This window comes from Lacerta agilis, chromosome 10 (genome assembly GCF_009819535.1).
Source record: "Lacerta agilis isolate rLacAgi1 chromosome 10, rLacAgi1.pri, whole genome shotgun sequence".
NCBI lineage: Eukaryota > Metazoa > Chordata > Lepidosauria > Squamata > Lacertidae > Lacerta > Lacerta agilis.
Window position 1 is genome coordinate 60,212,970 of NC_046321.1, and position 20,670 is coordinate 60,233,639.

Consider the following 20,670-nt stretch of genomic DNA (forward strand, 5'->3'; position numbering starts at 1 on the left):
ATAATTTTGGTAGATTTATATTTAAAAGCAGCCTTGTAAAATCATTGGCTCCACCATCTCTCGTACGTTTTATTTTTGCAATGAGATACTTGAATTATCACTGGAAACTCCAATCCTAAAATTCTTATTTACTACTAAGTGAAAAAACAAAAAACAAGAGTAAGTGTTCCCTGATAGATAATATATGAATACAAAGGAGACAAGGTAGCCTGTGAATGTAAGTAGTACAAAACTATTCCATAGATAACAATATACAACTTAAAATGATAGCTGTATAAAATGAATACTATAGACACAATGACCAAAAATAAATAAAAATGTCTCCATATAACAGTGCACACTGGCAAACTGGATACATGATATGTATCAATCATGATTTGGTGACATGTACAATATACACGCCCAGGGACCCAGGTGGCGCTGTGGGTTAAACCACAGAGCCTAGGGCTTGCTGATCAGAAGGTCGGCGGTTCGAATCCCTGCCACGGGGTGAGCTCCCGTTGCCCGGTCCCAGCTCCAGCCCACCTAGCAGTTTGAAAGCACATCAAAGTGCAAGTTGATAAATAGGGACTGCTCCAGCGGGAAGGTAAACGGTGTTTCCATGCGCTGCTCTGGTTCGCCAGAAGCGGCTTTGTCATGCTGGCCACATGACCTGGAAGCTGTCTGCAGACAAATGCCGGCTCCCTTGGCCAGTAACGCGAGATGAGCACCGCAACCCCAGAGTCGGACACAACTGGACCTGATGGTCAGGGGTCCCTTTACCTTTACCTTTACAATATACACGAATCAGATATCTTCCATAGCCAATGGACAGACACGTATGGAAACAAGCTGAGTAAGGATCTTCCTTCATTCCCTCTTGAATTGGTCTGTCTCCTGAGCACTTTTACTCAGCATGCAAGTAGTTGCTGATTCTGGTATTGGTCCAACCAAAAGGCTGTGGCAGGGGGATGGGACAGTAGGGCGTGTCATTTAAGGACGGAAAATTTTATTTTGTGAATTTGCTCAATGAGGGGGTCTAAAAATATGTAATTGCACATGAGGAATCCAAATCTGCAATTATTTTTATGATTGGTTGATGTTTAGCTTGGTAAATTGAGATTTGTTTGAAATACACTATAAAAAAGCCAAAAACTCGCATTTTGAAGCAAAGTTAAAGTTTTTAATCATTTTATACAAGCAAAATATAAAGAAATTTTATTTCCAGCTGTAACAACATATCATCACTTTATCTTATAACGTCCTATTATAGTTTAAAAAAAGAATAACATTAATTGGAATTAATAACAAGTTTCATCAAGTCCTGTATTGATTCATTTCTTGACAAAAGCCGACGACCTGCTTCTTGGCCTCTCTGCAGCCTCCATGACTTGTTTCACACATCTTTCAATCCCTTGACCATGACAAGGCCACTGAGGAACTTGCATAGGCTTGTCAATAAATTCCTTTATTTCTGTCAAGGTGATTTTGCATGTTAATGGAGGTTCATAAACTCCATCAAACCAGTCTATCAACTCCAATAAGTTTGAAGCAAAGGTGTTTATAGAAGGTGTCTTCCTTGGACGTACTGAAAGGTCTCCAAATATATCATCATTGCCACCTCTCAAATCGATGATCTTTTGAATTCCAGCTCTCCTTTCTTCCTTATTATTTGAGCACAGCAGTGTCTGAATTAACATTTCACTAAATGCATACCACGCTGAACGCTTAACAGTCGGCAAAACAGCAGCCTTGTTTTGCAGTCTAAGCTGTTGCAATTGAAACAACAAATGACATGGGCCTTCTATCCACAAATGCTTTACTTTTATATTGAACCAACACGGATAGTACACACCAACAATGTATTCTACAATCAGCCTTAAATTATTGAGGTTTTTGCCTTTTAGGCCATGTTTGGAAACTCACAAGCGACAAAGTCTGTTTGCTGTTGTAAGCCACCTTACAATGAATTTGAATTTCTTCAAATTCATTGTCTAATGATGACATCAATTTCTCCTGTGCTCTCTTTACTTTATTGTGGTCAACAACAAGTTTCGTATTCTCTTCAGTGATCAAGCCAATATCAATAAATGCAGCGGTGGTAATTGCAGCTGTGGCACGAAGACCAACACCGTATCTGATGCTCTGCATAGCAACATTAGGAATATCTAATGTATTGTACTGTTTCTCTCCATTAGAAGTTGAAGGAGCTGCTAAATCATAATTTGATTCACTTCCATCTTCTGTATCAGATTCTTTTTCATTTCCAACCCCGGAGGAACTTTCTTCATGTGATGGAAGTGAAGAAGTCTGCAAACATTCCTTTTTCTATTCAGCATCAGCAAGTCTTGTTCTCTCAACTTCTCCTCACTTTTGCTTCTTTATCAGTCTGTTATGTTCTGGAAAATCTGGCAAACCAATTTGGTGTGGTCCAATAGAACCAATATTGTTTCTCTGGCCTTTAATGAAAGCAAGTTCTTTCACTGGGATCTTCTTCTCTTTAGAGCATGTGCAATTAATGTGAGCTTCTTTTGTGCAATCTGTAGCACAGCCAAATTCAGAGCACATAATGATTTCACATTTGCAATTGAGAATGTCAAAGAGCTTGTCAAGTTTTGAAGCAAAGACTTCTTTAATATCTAACATGCCCGTTCCAAGGGATATGTTTTCTGCTTGCTCTCAACTTTCTTGAATCTTTGCTAATACTGTAACTCTTGAATTCACAACAGGGAAAACAAAAGAACAGTTTGCTCGTTCCCATTTTTCAAGTACTTTAGGCTATAAGTCTTTTGCAACACTGGCAGCTGGATAGTTTCTCATATCCTCACTTACTTTGTTCTCTCAGCAACAGTCCATATCTTAACATGTCTCGCAAAGTTGGTAATTCAGAAGGCAACATGTCTCTTCCACTTCCAATAAGGTTGCTCATATGTGTGAATGTTCCCTGCCTTGTTCTCTTCTTTGTAGTCATAGTGAAGCAGTTATCACTGGTTGTACAAAGCAAAAAAGAAATCGCATACCATTGTATAATATTAGAGTCATAGAATCCTAGAGTTGGAAGAGACCACAAGGGCCATCCAGTCCAACCCTCTGCCAAGCAGGAAACACCATCAAAGCATTCCTGACAGATGGCTGTCAAGCCTCCGCTTAAAGACCTCCAAAGAAGGAGACTCCACCACACTCCTTGGCAGCAAATTGCACTGTCGAACAGCTCTTACTGTCTGGAAGTTCTTCCTAATATTTAGGTGGAATCTTCTTTCTTGTAGTTTGAATCCATTGCCCCGTGTCCGCTTCTCTGGAGCAGCAGAAAACAACCTTTCTCCCTCCTCTGTATGACATCCTTTGATATATTTGAACATGGCTGTCATATCACCCCTTAACCTTCTCTTCTCCAGGCTAAACATACCCAGTATTAATAATACAGATAACTGCATATTAATAATTAATAATATTAATATTAATATTAATATTAATATTAATAATACAGATAACTACAATACATATATAACAGAACTACAATATCTTGTAATCAATTTTAGGCACATATCAACATCTGTTTTCATGAAAATTTGGGAATAACATATACGTTTAAATGACAGAAAAATTTAAAAAAATTAAAAAGTAGGAACTTTTCACATAGATATTTACCAAGCAAGACCTAAATATTTACAAGTAACCAAAATATATTTCAAATTACCTAATCATACCACAACTTTTTAACACCCCTCAAATCAGGATTTTTAAAGATGAAAAATTCAACACGCCCTAATGGGACAGCCAAGCGAGGAATTCACTGGGTGGCTAAAGCATTGAGGTCCACACACACACACACAAAAAATGGTCCAAGACTCCCAAATCATTGAAATATATCATATGCAGGATTGTGTAAATAAGTCCATTTGTATAAAGGCACTGTGATACCAAAATGATGGATCAATTATGCACAGTGGTACCTCGGTTTTTTAAAAAACTTGGAACCCAAACGCTACACAAACGGAAGTAGGTGTTCCGGTTTTCGGAACCCCCCCCCCCGGAAGCTGAACATGCTCTGTTTTGAGTCCCCCTGTGTTTCCTGTTGCGCTGCTAATTTGCATCCCCTCATTGTAATTCAAGCCTTCTGTTTCCGATTGCAGTGTTCTGAGGTGATATTTGGGCCTTATATTTGGTGGTTTTTTTAAAAAAAAATATTTTTATTAAAGATTTTCTTGAGTTACAAAGGTAGTGCAATGTCTCTCTCGTATTTTTCTATATAACATTTTTACAAATCAGTTTTTGTGGAGACATTAGGAAGAAAAGGGGGAGAGGGGTGTGTGGGGTGGGGAGATAGGCGGGGTGGGGTGACGATGTTTCTTTTTTACTTCTGGTGCTTTTGTTTTTTGATATTTATTTTGCGTTTTTTGTTTTGAGGCTTTTTCACGTAATTTGTTTTTTTTTTACTGTGTGGATCCCCGTTCAGCTACTGATTGATTGATTGATTGATTGATTGATTCATTGTGTGACTGTGGACATGGATAAAAGCCCCCCATCCAAACAATGACTATAATCAGTGCAAGTAAGATTTTTTAAAAAACATTCTTTTTATCATCTACAGTACTGTTTTATTTAGTTCACAGTACAGTACATTGATTATTGCTTTCATTTTATGGATCAATGTTCTGATTAGATAGTAAAATTCATGTTAAATTGCTGCTTTATGTGTTGTTTTTAAACATCTGGAATGGATTAATCTGTTTTGCATTACTTTCTATGGAAAAGCCTGCCTTGGTTTTGGAACGCTTTGGTTTGGGAACAGACATCCAGAATGGATTAAGTTTGAGAACCAAGTTACCACTGTACAGGGTATTTAAATTTTTTCACCTACAATAGCTTGTGTGATTGTTGCTCAGCTATTATAGATTTTTAAATCCCCATACATGAATTCAAGGAGAAAATATATGAATTCAAAGATATATGCATAAGAATTAAATGAGGAAAATCACATTACGGTGTGGTTTCACAGTAGGGATTCTGGGATCGTTGGAAATAATTTGCATTAGAAACATATCCAAAGTCAGTTCAGAACTGATGACTTATATACAGAAGTAATGAAAACATATTTAGTCAAAACACACCACTCAGCATTTTTCATGCTAATGAAATAGCATGAACCATGTAAAAAAAATAATCACATATTTCTCTAGGCAGACCGAGAGAACCTCTGATGTTATATTCATTTCAGTTTTGGAAAGGAAAGGAAAGGGTGTGTGTGCTTATCCTATATCTTTGAGTAAGCACAAAATGAATTTTGGATTGTTTGGTTTTTTAAAAGAAATAACAGGTCTTTGGGGAGATTCTTGTTAGTAATAAGCATTTCTTTCTAGACACAGATTTATGAGGCTATTCATGGACTAATGCATAACAGAATCTGCACTGCAATTTTGCTAATGTAATGTGTTGGCTATTTGGAAACGTCCATATTGTGCATAATTTGTGCTTTATTGACTACATTTGAAAACTTCCCTAACCTTGCAATCTCTTCTCATTTGCATTTTTGAGCAAATTAAAGTTGGGGGGGGGGGACCATATATACAAATATTCAAGCAAAATGGCATGGATAATTTGAAAATGTTCCTTCGACCTCTTATATAGTTAGGTAAAGGTAAAGGGACCCCTGACCATTAGGTTCAGTCATGTCCGATTCTGGGGTTGCGGCGCTCATCTTGCGTTACTGGCTGAGGAAGCCGGCGTACAGCTTCCAGGTCATGTGGCCAGCATGACTAAGCCGCTTCTGGTGAACCAGAACAGCGTACGGAAACGCCATTTACCTTCCCGCCAGAGTGGTACCTATTTATCTACTTGCACTTTGATGTGTTTTTGAACTGTTGGTGGGCAGGAGCTGGGACCAAGCAACGGGAGCTCACCCCATCGCAGGGATTCGAACCGCCAACCTTCTGATCAGCAAGCCCTAGGCTCTGTGGTTTAACCTACAGTGCCACCCATAATCCCCTTATATAGTTAGGATTCAATAAATTAGTGAGGTTATGTTTGGTACTTTTGTACCAGTACTGGGATTTATTTATTTTCTTCATTTATTTTATACCCCTCTTTACAAGTCGTCTCTCAAAGTGGATTGAATGCCATACCTACTGAAAATCCAGTAGCAGTGACAACATTTCCCATTGCTCCCCATGTGTAGAGCTGGGAAAACCTTCCCCATGGACTGACCAGCAGTTTCTGAGAAAGTGAAATATTTCCTTGAGCCTCTTTGGGCAACGAAAGTTACAGAATCAGCAGTGGAGGGAATGGAAGGAACAATACGTGGCCTGAAAATAGATGCTTCAAGCAATGTAACCTCCCAGTGATTCCACTGACCCACTGCTGCGAGTTGAACATACCATACATTTTCCAGGATGCGTATATCTCACTGAGCTTGTTGTGGCCATGAGTCCTTGCCTACTTGCCTTAGTCTGTTGCTTGGTTTCTGGAATGCTTTCAAACATAGCCCCAAAGCAGTTACTTTTGCAATACAATCAACTGCCCCAGGAGCATCGAGATGAGTTACCCAAGAGTCAAGCTGAATGATGCGAGTAATCTCACACCTTTAAGCTTGAAAGGGGGCGGGATGCGGTGGTGGCCCAAAGGGCCACAAGAAATGAGGAAATGTGTACCCCTGGAAATCCTTGAGTGCGCTTCTAATAGAGAAAGTTATGGTAACCTGCTGCTTTATGAAACTGATGATTTTGCAAGTTGCCCCCCCCCATACTGCATTGGGGCAGGAATACAGCTAATATGTGAATCACAAAGATATAGCTGAAAGCTAGAACATAAGTTGCTACACAGTGCAAATGCCTACATGTAACACATTTATATTCACACGGTGTAACAGAATATGGTGGGAGCCACACTGAATCAGCAAAATTGTCAGTGCTTGTTGAGCATGTGTATTAAACATGAAAATGAGGTAATGACGTACTGTATATGATTGGTGAAAACTGAAATGCTTTGTTTGAAACTTTATAAATACCACTGCCTGAACCACCGGGCGGGGTCGAAGGTTTCACGGAACGACCCGACTGTAACCTATTGCTTTGCAATAAACCACGATGGACTCCTAACTCCTCATGTTTCTGGGTTTTATTTGTCATGTGCATCTGATGTTGTGCATCTGTCCATGAAAGCCAATGCCATTCATTCTTTCGTTAGGGTTTAGCATGCCATAAGATAGTTCATTATTTTTTGCTACAAGAACCAAAAATGACTACCTCCCTGGAAATGTTTACAATGGAAGGTACCTTCAGGTGTTGTTGATGGGGGCATCTTATTTAGTTTGGGGAGGTAGAGGGTGGTAATATTATAAAGTGCCCTAGATGTTGGTGGGGTGGGTGGGGATGACATGGAGTAATTTTTGATCTAGATGGGAAATGGAGTTGGTTTTGTGTCCGGAATTTCACTTTTTGAAATATGGCAACCCTAAATATTGGGGTCCTTTAAATTAGATGACTGGCATTTTTATTTATTAATTACTGCATGCTGCAATTTTTGATAAACATATTGCAACATGCTGTTTGTAGAGGGTTGGAGCTTCCAGGGTTAACAAGCTCAACCAGGTCGCCCCGCACATCTGGTTTTCCTATCGCCGGAAGACTCTGTGTAATGTGATACTTGTTGTTTCTGTATCTGTTCCTTTCGCTTTTGGTCGGTACGAGGAGAAGGCGAGAATGTCGTGCGTCTCTCCAGGAATGTAATTTATGCCTTGTAAATAAAGCTTCTAGATTAGGAAAAGAAGCTGGACTTTGTCGTCTATAATTACTGGCATGGACGCACACCGTTGCACAAGATACTCTGCGGATGGCACAGGAGAAGCAAGTGAGAACATACAGCAGGTACGCGCGCAGCAGAAACTTGCTGGACTCCATTTGTGTGCTAAGTTGGTTTGAAGGCTTTCCAACAATCCAAAAGTCTTCACTGTTTAATGTTGTTATTATATTGTTGCTATTTATTCTAGCAGTATTGTGCTGTTTAAAAATTGACATGATTCTTGCAAATTTCTTGTTTGAACCTTACAAAAACAGGTTGTGTTGCTACTACATCCCCTCCCCAGGTGTTTATTCCTCCTAAAGTCAGGTCCTCTTAAGACACCCCTGAAAAGTTTTACCCTTCCACAAGGACTGCTATCGACTGAAAGACCCAAATCCTTAGATTTACAAAATTATCCGCCTGCCCCCTTCTATCAGCAAACCTTGCCCATTTTACTTGGTTCAATTAAGTTAAAAGTCACTCGAGGTGACAGTGTTGTTTTTGCATGCGAGGCATTCAAATATACGGTTCATCACTCAGCAACTGGAATATCAAGGGGTCTCTTGTGAGCTTTTACCAATCAAGCATTAACAGAGATTCCATATCTCATCATACAATGCAGTAAAATTACACTGTGGTAATTAGACTACTGAACTACTAAACGACCAGCGCCATCTGAAATTGAACATACATGTCATGAAATGAAATCTTCAGTGCCAGTTGAAGCCCGGAGGTACCAAATGCATCATTTATTATAGTTCAAGAATTTACTGTCACAGACACCTCTGGTATTATCAACTAGCATTTCCCATAATCCGAGCTATCAAGCAGGGAAGAGAGCTTGGAAATGAAGCATTCTGGATTTCTGACATTGTTGGCTTTCTCAGTCAGGTGACTGGAATCTGAAAAAAAGGTTGAATTTTCAGCAATAAAATAAAGTCAACGTTCAATCTGTGATAGTGATAGGTTGCTGTTGTTGTTTGGCAGGGAGGGGGCTGAAATAACAGCCAGCAAGTTACAAGGGACAAAATGCAGTCACTGGTCCATGGAACATCACCTTAAGCCACGATGCACTCTTTGCTGTAATGGTTAAACAGAACAATGTCTGCTATTGAATATCTTGAGAATAAAATGAGAATTGTTTCTCTTTGCCATGTCAGCATCAAAGACTTTCTAACCTCTCACCCATTTCATTTTTTTTTAATCTTCTCTTGGCAGCTATAAGAAAGAGAAATCTATATGCAAAGCAGATTCTCCTTATTCTAAATCACCATTAGGTACTTCGTGCCATCCTTAAAAATTGTTCTAAGCCAACATGAAATGGGCCATTTGCTCAGATATAAGGATATTGTGATGATGATGAAGAAGAAGAAGAGGAGGAAGAAGAAGAGTTTGGATTTGCTATCCCGCTTTATCACTACCCAAAGGAGTCTCAAAGCGGCTAACATTCTCCTTTCCCTTCCTCCCCCACAACAAACACTCTGTGAGGTGAGTGGGGCTGAGAGACTTCAAAGAAGTGTGACTAGCCCAAGGTCACCCAGCAGCTGCATGTGGAGGAGCGGAGACTCAAACCCGGTTCACCATATTACGAGTCTACTGCTCTTAACCACTACACCACACTGATGATTGCACAGTGACATCTAATACAACTATGCATAGAATTATAGAATTGTAGAATTCCAAGGGACACTGAGGGCCATCTATCCGACCCCGTACAATACAGGAATCTCAATATACATTGTTTTGTAGCACAAATGGGGAATTTATAGTGTCCCTGCCCATGTGATTGGAGTTACAACTTCCATAAGCCCCAGTCTGCATAGCTAATAATCAGGATTAACATGAACTGTACTCCCTCAACGTCTGGAAGAGCTATGCCTACTTTACAGCTTACAATAGATGGGGGTTGGATCTGATTTAGCTTTTTCTGTTTAGTGCATGCTAATTCTGTGCTCTTAAGCAGCTTTCCATATTATGAGTTTTAACCAAGCTGTTCAAAGGATTGGCTAGTCTGAGGGGTAAAGTGTGTTTTCCTCTCTTTTTTTTGGTCTGTTTATTTTGTTGACTTTTTATTTTTAAAATGTTTTATACCATAGATTGCTTAATGCCAAATCATGTTCTACTCAGTAAGAGCACGGGTTGCAGTGGGGGCTGGCAAGCCACTTCCCTTGCCGCTGGGCGGGTTATTTGGCTGGTCACAGCTTCATTAGGCTTTAGCTATGTTGCTGGGGAGAATTAAATGTTGCCATTCTTGATGGACAGCCCAGCGTCCTTTATATACTCTAGCACGCAGGGTGATCCTCCTCTTGGCTGCATGCTTCGGATCACCTGCCCTTCCCTCCCTTGGTTTTCTTAGGATGCTACTTGACCTTGCAACTGCTTGTCATGAGGTTATCTGCTTTGGGGCAGGGGCCCAGTAGGAATTTAACATTTGGCTGATTGGCTGTGGCCATCTGGTTTTGCCTACTGCAGTAGCAACTATTCACAACTTGTATGGTTCTTACTTTTTTGAATGCCTACTAAATGCCTCTCTCTCTCTCTGACTTCAAAAGTCACAATTCAGCAGCAACAGATGTAAAATTTACTTATGATGACTCAGACAATGGCCTGGCATTCAGAAGCCTAGACCATATTGTGTTTTCCAACATCTACGTGTGTACATCCACACAGGAGTAGACCCTAGCCCCACCAACACAATCCATCTGCCACATAAAAAGGTGTGGGTAGACTGCATGTTCTCAGTATATTTTAATTGCTTATTATAAAGTTTTATAATTTGCCTTATCTATCAGTTGGTCTCCAAAGGCACACAGAAACAAATTATCGAACAAACTGAATAAAAAGAAATAAGGGTTGTGGACAGAACAAATCACCAGCAATAATTAGTAGAAGACTAGGTATCAACAACAGAACGCCTACTTTCCTATCTCCCCAAAAATATTTAGGAAAATGTAACCAATTTTAAAAAGGTAAAGGTAAAGAACCCCTGACAGTTAAGTCCAGTCGTAAACGACTCTGAGGTTGTGGCACTCATCTCGCTTTATAGGCTGAGGGAGCTGGCGCTTGTCCACAGAGTTTTTCCCAGTCATGGGGCCAGCATGATTAAGCCACTTCTGGCGAAACCAGAGCAGAAACACCATTTACCTTCCTGCAAGAGCGGTACCTATTTATCTACTTGCACTTTGATGTGCTTTCAAACTGCTAGGTTGGCAGGAGCTGGGACCGAGCAACGCAGGGATTCGATCCGCCGACCTTGCGATTGGCAAGTCCTAGGCTCAGTGGTTTAAACCACAGCACCACCCGCGTTCCCTGTAACCGATTTTACCTGCTGCATAAAAGAGAATACAATGGGAGCTGGCCAGTATGTTTGCGTAAGGCATTCTGTACTTGAGGTGCCACTACGGAAAAGGCCTTATCCCTGATGACAGCATACCAAACCTCCCAGGTAAACCAGGAGCATGTTCTTCACTCATGATCTCAACAAACAAGAAGGTTCATACAGGAAAAGAGGGTCCTTCTGAGACTCAGGCCCAGAGCTATTTAGGTCTTTATAGAACACTGGTTGGACAGTGTTCTCGAAGCTACTAACATGAGTTTGGCCAAACTGCGGGAGGCAGTGGAGGATAGGGGTGCCTGGCATTCTCTGGTCCATGGGGTCACGAAGAGTCGGACACGACTGAACGACTGAACAACAACAACAAGGTGAAAACCAGCACTTGGAATTTCATGAAGAATTATTTAACCTCTTTAAGAAACAGCCAGATATGCTCAGTATGTTTGGTCCCATATATTGGTAATAACCAGGCCATTCTATTCTAAACCAAGTGGACTCTGCCAGATTTTCCCCAATTACCCTCTTTCACCACCCCATCTTGAGCCTGTCCTGAGTATCCCTTGATCTTCAGGAGAAGCTTTTTGGGAAGCACAGCGGACGACAGTTGATGCTTCCATAAACTCTCTTGGATGAGATACAACCCCTTGACTTCAACATCAGAGCTCACCTTGAAGCACATGAAGGTAAAAAAAAAAAAAGATGTAGGAACACCATGGCCAAACTTGAATCAGATACGTCAACTGCTACTTCCATAAAAGTAGCAAAACAATAAAATACTTCCTACCCTCCAGGGCTATATTTGAGGCAAGACTTGTCAATTTCACTTCACTGAATGCCAGGCCTTACTCCAAGAACTTGTCAAGGACCATAAGGCCCCTGAGCATGTGCCGAGTATCTTTCTTTCGTTTAGCAAGATTTAGGCAGGAGTCAGATATAGTCGATTCAATTTCAACGCCTAAACCAATACCACTCACATTCTGTAGCCAATAAAAGTTGTGGCCTTTATTTGCCCATTAACCTAAAATACCGTGTCCAAGTGTTATTATTCAACATATGGGGGAGGCCTCGGGGCCTCGACGCGCAAGATTTATATAATGCTCAATAATAATAATAAATTTTAAAGCGGTTTACATAACATTCATTTAATATCACAATGTTAAAACATATTTTAGAAACAGTAGAGACGATAAAATTAACCAAACTGATATAAAATCAACAACTTAAAAACTAAATACATGCGACAAAATTGCTTGCCTGGTTAGGTTTAGCAACAAGAAATATTTTCAACAAGTATGACAAACCTTACATCAAAGGTATGTGCTTCATATTAAAGACAGGGAGTTTCAAAGAAACACATACTTAGAAACTGAATAAAAACCCTTGCAAACCATAGAATAAACTATACAGGAAGCTTATATCTAGACTCGTCTCCAATGTCCTCCTTTTTCATTTAGCATAAGTAGCATATACCAGCTACTAGATTATTAACAGTTAATTACTAATCCTGAGAATTATACTGATCACCCACTGACAAACTTGTAGGCAAGGAAAAGAAAGCTTTAAAATAAAATGTTTCAAGAGCATACTATTAAACAGAAGCTTGGAGCAAAAAGTTTGCACTGGCACTATTGATTGGCTCTGTAATCTACACATGTGCCATGAAAACCACTCTAATCCTATAGGGGATGAAGAACAGCTATAAATCAGAAGCCCATGGCCAGAAGCTTTTTGCCTGCAGGATATCTGTACTCAAAAAAGGCAACGGGGAAGATTAATATTTTCAAACTTAGTATTAATATCTCAGCACTTTTACATACTTTGACTTGGGTGCACCCTTTGCTGATCATTAAAGTAATATTACATAAAAAGATAGCTTTGTTTTATGGAGCACCGGGAATTTGAATGAATATATAGGATTAGCAAGAGGTTCAAGTTAATACCGCAACTACAGTATCTCAGCAACTGGAAGTGCCTTTTTGACATTTTAATCTCAACAATTCAACAGATCGCTCTGCGGATTTGTTTCTGCAATAGCTGGTCTTTGGTGCTTCCCCCCCCCCGTCTTTTTGAACAGGTGGATGGATTGCGTTAATGCCACTTTATAAACTAATCTCCACTCCAAAACACAAACAAAAAGTGTGAAGTACAGTGGCACCTTGGTTTACAACCATAATCGGTTCTGGAGGTTCTGTAAACCAAAACAGGTTGTAACCCAAGGTGCGCTTTCACCAATGGGGCCTCAAAAAAAAATTGTTTGTAATCCAAAAAAATTGAGTTATAATAAAAAAAATTGCAAACTGGGACACGCACTTCCGGGTTTGATGTCTTTGTAATCCAAAACGTATGCAAACCAAACGTATGTATGATAAGAGACCATATGCAATGGTATACAGTGGTACTTGGTGCTTGAACTTAATCTGTTCCGGGAGTCCGTTCGCCTCCCAAAACCATTTGAAAGCCAAGGTGTTGCTTCAAATTGGCTGCAGGAGCTTCCTGCACTCAAACAGAAGCCACGTCAAATGTTCGGCTTCCGAAAAACGCTCGCAAACTGGAACACTTAATTGCAGGTTTGCGACATTTGGGAGCCGATTTCATCGGCAACTAAGCTATTCGGGAACCAAGGTTTGCTGTATATAAAAAAATCTGAAGATACTAGGGATTTAACCTGAGTAATGCAAAGCATGCCATTTATAACTAAGCTGAAGGATTCTCTCTCTCTCTCTCTCTCTCTCTCTCTCTATCTATCTATCTATCTATCTCTATCTCTCTCCCCTGCACACACACACCAGTAGTCATTGAACCATTGTCCCAGGGAGAGCTATGTGCTCTTAGTTCAGGCCCCCATCCATCCAAAAGAGCTATTGTGCCACCGAGTTTCAGATTGGATGGCAGGTCCCTCAACCATTCCAATTTAATCAGGACATCCTGGAATTACAGGAGCCATCCTGGCTTCTGATTGGATCCTGGAATGTCCCATTTTGGGGCCAGTGCTCCGGCACGAATCAGCTGGCTCCTGCGAGAGCTCGGGACGAAAAGAAACGAGTGTCTCGGTTTTTGATCAGTGGGATGTTGGAGGGTATGAGATACCAATGCAAATATTTGTGTGATCAGACTGAGATTTCTTCCAGGATTGCAACAGCTATCCATTTGGGCCTTATATCAGATACATTTTTCCTTCTTTCTCCTTTTCCATTATTTCATGGAGATAATTATTAGTCCTTTATACTAACTGGCATTGAAAAAGAAACATTTTACAGGTGAAGTCACTGTCTGAAGTGGGATTATAGTTCTGGCAGATTTGCTGACACCCACCCCCCATGTTCAGATAACTGGTTACTGATATAAAACGGTAAGAAAAACCTGTTTATTTCCAAATCTACCACCATTTAGGATGGAGGTAAGTACGGAGGCAACTCCCTTTGTTTGATCTAACTGAGCCCACAGATTTATTTATTTGGGGCTGGGCTTGTATGCAATAGTAGCAAAAGGAAATTCACTTGGATTCCAGTTAGTAGAAACGAACTACAATATAATAAAGCTGATGGTAAGGAACAAATTACCTTTCCCACCCAACCAGAATGTCATTTATATTAATAGTGGGGGGTGCTAAGTTGCTCTCTGTGTAAGTAAACTCTATTAAGAAAGTCACATCCCTTGGTGAAGCTGGATCCTTAGTAAATTTTACTAGCCAAGCACTGAGCTCCGTGTCAGAGTAATTACACCCTTTATCTACTGTGAGCTCTCTTTTAGCTTCTTCATACTCCTTAATTTCCCACTTCAGCCAATTTAGCAGTAAAATCGCAGAAGTTGAAAAAGGTTAGCTGCTGAGGAACTGGAGCATGAATGTTCTGTTAAGCTCCATGCCTTATAATCGCATCATGTAAAAGAAGGAATTAATTAAGTAACAATTAAGTAGTGATGGATCATTGACAATATATATATACACTTTGGTGCTAAAATTAATCTCCCTTATAACACCAACAGAATAGTGCATTTTTTGCTTTGGAAACACGGCCAAGTTATATCCCTGAAACGTGAAAAGGAGAAGCCCTCTGTCACATCTCCCTTTTACCCTAAACTAAACAATCCAAAATGTTGGATCCTTTCCTCGTTGGAGAGTTGCTCCAACTCCTCGGTCATTTTGGTCATCCTTTTCCCAAAATATAAATATCCTTTTTGAGGTGAGGTGACAAGAACAGTATTCCAAGTGCAGTCACACAATAGATTTGTATAACTTCATTATTATAAATGCAAGTTTAGTTGTTAAGACCCTTTCCGAATGATCCATTGGATGTCATTTGCCTTTTTCACAGATATCACACACTAGATTGATGTCTTAATCAAATTATACACTATGACCCCAATGTCTCTCTTGTTCTTGGTCAGCCAGCACAAATTCAGACCCCAGCAGCATACAGTATATGTAAAATTGGGATTTATTTTTTACCCCAGCGTACATCAGTTTAGATTTGCTTATGCTGAGCTGCATTTGCCCATTTTACTGCCCGTTCACCCAGACTGGAAAGATCCTTTTGGAGCTCCTTGCAGTTGCATTTTGCTTTAGCTACTGTCAGGAAAAACCCCTCACCATGGCTGCCGGTGTCGCGGGAGTATTTGGAGTACAGGGACCCACGTCCGCTGTTTACGAGCTCCTCCTCCCCCTCCGAGAGCGGAAGCGACCATTCCTCAAGCGGGGAGGTGGAGGTGGAGTCAGCAAGGCGATGCAGGGGCTCGGAAGGGGTCAGAGAGCCTCAGCACCACAGGGAAAGTGGGGATAGAGGTTAGGTTCCCACGCTCAGGGGTAGGATGCAAGAAGGAAGTGGGAGAGGGAGGCGGGGGTTTAGAATCCCGCGGCTTTTTTGCTGGGCAAGGAAACAGAAGACTTCATTCCGGGACTCTGCTGAGGATTGAGATGGACGTATGAACTTACTCTGCACTGTAAATAGCCTTCACAATAAAGAACTTAGTTTCTAGAAGCTCTGCGTCTGGCGCGTTACTCATGAGCAACCACTGAAAATTCTGACAGCTACCCTGAACATTACATCATCAGGAAACCCTGCTTCTCATCTCTAACTCTAGACCAGGCTTCCTCAAACTCGGCCCTTCAGATGTTTCTGGCCTACAACTCCCATGATCCCTAGCTAGCAGGACCAATGGTCAGGGATGATGGGAATTGTGGTCTCAAAACATCTGGAGGTCCAAGTTTGAGGAAGCCTGCTCTAGATCATTTATGATATAGTTAACAACCACAGCTCACAATACTTTGGGGGACAAATCTTTGTGGAACTCAGCCATAATAAAGACAAATGAGTGAAACCACAATATATAATTAATAGTCCATTGGGGGAAAAGATACTGTACATAATATTCTCTGGAAACAAGCAGTAGTTTTCCTGGTGGTAGTCCACCAGGATGGGACATGGCAGTGGTGAGATTAGGTGAGTTCAGTTTTGGTGGTTGCAATATATGCACACGCCGCCCGTGCTGCCATTGTCAATCCAGAGCTCCCTTGACATTGCTTGTACCTTGCCCCAACTCCATCCTAGTCCCAACAAGCACAGTGTTGCTGCTGCTTACCACTCCCCCTGCTGCTTCGGAGGGATAAAAGGAAGCTTGTACAATGTGACCACCAAGCCAAACATGGTCCACCAGCTATAGAACATACAGGTCCTCCACACCCCCGAGACTCAATAAATATGTGTTGGAAAATTAAAAAAACAAGGAAATTGTCAATTGCCTGGGAGGTCAGGAAATTGCTGAGGTGTACTAGCTTGGTGATTCACCAGTTGGGCACAAGACATGCCTAGGAGTTACATGGCTCTGGATTGATGGGGGACCTTCTTCACATTGCACAACCCTGAATGAAGCCACAGCAGCAGTCAAAGATTTAAGCCCTCTCCCATGCCACTGTTCCAAATCCAGATCACCCATTATTTGTGAGAAACAAAAAAGGAAGAAAACAATTAGGCCAAACAACATGGGTTAATGCCCATGTCTAGTTTGTCCTTAAAAAGGGGGGCACACTGACTTATTTTAAAGTCACTGCGACATCCCTGGGGGTTTATACACTTGCAAATTTGCCAATTACAGTCATCTTGTTATTTTTAGACTCTAATGCTGGTTTCTCTTCACATGTTATGATGATTCAGTTTTCACTGATTAGTTCTGCAACAAAATATGGCACGGAACCAGTGGGATCAGGAATACAAACGTGAGGGAATGGCAATCAAAGGAAGTACATCTCAAGTAAATTTCCTGGGAAAGGGGAGCAGCTTGCCAATGAATATTGTCCTGGTCTAGTGAAACTAAGCTGTGTAAGCTGCTTAGGGTGATTAGGCATCTGATGGACAGCCAGGATCAGGTGGTAAGTGAGGTGTAAAGACTGCAATATGGCCTTGCCAAATGCATAACTCAGAGAATGATTTCAGCCACATATTTGATACTGTGACATTTTCCTTAAACTTCTCTGGTCTGAATTATTTGCATCAATTTATTTATATTTACATTTATATTTCAGTTTCCCACCTGAAGGTGCTCAGAACAGCTTACAGTCAAAATAAAAAAAGAGATCAAAATCATCATAAAACCGTATTAAAAGTTTCATCAAACACGTCAAGAATGCTCAAAAAGCAACTCAATTTTTCATCTGAAGGTTTCTTACGTAAAAAAGCCAGCCACTGGTTTGACTTCCCCGAATGCCTAGAAATCTAACAGTGTGGACCTTGTAAGGCTTTTTTGGGGGTCAGACTTTCATAACCCAGATTCTAGCACCCAAACCGACACATTTCCAGTAACAGAAAACCTTCTTTCAAACAGTGGTGATGCCTTAGGCAACATCTCATGGGGACATATATAGGAGAAGGTGCCTCAGATCCAGTTATTTAGGTATAATAGGGAAAGCACCACTGTGAATTTAGCCACTTACATAAAACTGGTGTCACATACTTCCAGAGTCTTATATTCAGCAGAAGCTCTGGTGCCACACTATGGACCATCTGAAGTATCTGAGATGTCTTCAAAGGCCACCCCACACAAAGCAGGCAAGGCGACAAGTTCCAGAGTGCACATGACAATGGCCAACCATAACTTATAAATACTGACAGATACCTAAGCATATTGGATTCCACACACATATTAATGGTGTGTTTGTGTTTGCGATTTATGGCTAAACACCCGCTTGATGAGTGAAAAGTTATAGTTTAGGTGGAACGCAAAGGAATGCAAAGAACAGAAAAGGCTTACCGTAGTTGTCTTTATTCTCCCACCTGGTTGTGTACAGGTCCAGCCTGATTTATTGATTAGCAAATCACAGCCTTCTCCTTCTAAACATGGAAGCATTTCACACCACTGTTTTGTTTTTATAATGCGTGCTGTGGACAACAAAAGAGAGAGAGAGAAAATCATAGGAAGTTCAGCTTATAGTTCACGTTTTCCTGTCCACAAGATTTGCTTCTTTTGATAATCCATCAATGCTCCATTTCTATAACATGCTTAACCAAGGTGTCAGGGAACTGTCCCCGGCTCAGCGCAGGGTGGTGGAAGGGCATTCAGGATGCTACAGAGAGCCTCAGCCCCACCTGACCAGTAGCACCTCTTCGTCCAGTGGAGGGAGCAGCGAGGTCTCCAGTGGGGAGGGGCAGGCAGCAAAGGGGTTGGAGAGCAGAGGCTCTGGAGATGTTGGAGAGACCCTGCACTCCCCTCGTTCAGCGGGCGAGGAGGGAGTCACGCCAGTTCCGTCGCCCCAAGTACGTAGCAGGGTGAAACGTAAAGAAGGGAGGTGGAAATTCCGTATACTCTTATGTTGGGGTCAGAACCGGAAGGGGCCATTCCCGGATTCTGAAGACAATTGATACAGACATGGATTTTTAGCTCTGCATTGTATATAGTATGCACAATAAAACTACTAAAGGAAAGGTCGGAGTTTTGCCTGGTTTCTCATGAGCAACCATCCAAGGACCTTACACAAGGTATAGCATGACCCTTCTCCTTGTGCACAACTATAAGGAGATTGAATGATGTTGCTTCCATTTCAGATTAACCACACTTTCGTGTCATTTCTGAACCCTAAATTGTGGTTGATCTTAACTGTGGTTGCTGAAACAGGTCAGTTCACCAAATGAAGTATGAAGTTGGCTTGTTTCAACAAAGCATAGGTCAGATTAATCACAGTTTATCCAGATATGGATGAAAAGGCAAGCTCTGGTTAATCCAAAATGGAAGCCAAAGCTTCGAAATTCTTCCTCGCAGTTGTGTTAGACGAAGGGTATGCGTGTGGGTTGGAGCCTGAGGTGTTCCTTGCGAGCACAGCCAATGTGACCATAATTAAATTCCACCACAACAATACAAAAAAAAGTCTTTGTGACACTCCGGGTCAGAGACCTTGAAATGACAGGCGAGTAATTATATGGTCCTTGCTCAAAATAAGCTGCCCCAAGTTCAGGGGAGAAAGGGGACAGCAGAGCCAGCACACAAGATCCATCTCTGAAGAGGTGCTATCAAGAAAGATGTATCTTTTGTTGGCTTCACCTCCATGCTGACCTCTTCTGTAAAGGCTGTGAAACTGATATGGGCTCATAAGTGCTGGAAGCAGCTGAAATGGACCAATTGCACCAGGGTGTCGGTTTTCTTTCATGGAACCTACTTGGCTCCGGTTCATGGATTTTACAGATCTAGTGAATGCATTCATCCATATTCTTTAGAAATATTTTTTTAATTGAATTATTATGCAAATACAAATGAAACGAAGAATACAGACGTTTCTACTGGATACACAAAGAAAGAAAAAATAAAAGAACCAGAACGAACGCAAACAGTAAAAAAAAAACCCGTAAGTATAATACAAGGTAACTATAACAGTCATCCCAAAATGTCATTTCTTTACCTGTATACTGACCCTTCTGGGGTGAATCTCTTTCTATTATACTTTTGGTTTTTGATTTTGACTTCCGTCGACCTCACGGTGGTTCATTTCCTATAACTAGTACCATTTCTCTTTTTTTCAATATATTCCTTATCTTGGTATAAGGAGACATTTTCTCACTTACAGGTTTATTCTAAACACAACCAAACATTGGTTGTTGAACCTTAACTCGATAGGTAGGTATTTAGACAATCCCATTCCTTCTGGACTATTTTATTTGACTTGTTCCTTAAGGCTTCAGTCAACTTAGTGAGTTCCAAGTACTTGCTCAATTTTTGTAGCCATTCTTCTTTATTAGGTAAATGGTCTCCCTCCCAATACTTGACAATTAATACCCTAGCCATCACCACTGCTTAGAAAAATAATTTAATCTTTCTTTTGGAATATTAACAGTTAGAATTCCAAGAAGGAATGATTCTTGATGTATTTTTTAGTAAAAAAAAATAAAATTCATTTCTTCATAGATTGTGTCCCAGAATTTTTATTTTATTTCTGGGCACGACCAGCATCCATCCATATTCTAGTCTGTTTGTTTGAAGCAAACAACCCCGACAACTTCCTCTCCTTCTTCATCAACTGTTGGGTTTGAATTATTCCTTTGCAAACAAGGCATTTTTCTTTATGCGTGTGTAGAGAACTTTGAAGTCAACATTATCGTAGT

At 40.8% G+C, this 20,670-nt stretch overlaps 1 protein-coding gene across 6 annotated transcripts in view; it reads right to left on the bottom strand.

Moving 5' to 3' along the window:
* TAFA5 (TAFA chemokine like family member 5) overlaps window positions 1-20,670 on the bottom strand; it is a 339,820-nt gene that overhangs the window by 63,823 nt on the left and 255,327 nt on the right. For all 6 annotated transcript variants that reach the window (XM_033161859.1, XM_033161857.1, XM_033161856.1 and 3 more), the window contains one exon: window positions 18,332-18,459. In XM_033161859.1, the coding sequence (XP_033017750.1) occupies window positions 18,332-18,459 (128 nt within the window). The remainder of the gene's footprint in view (window positions 1-18,331; window positions 18,460-20,670) is intronic.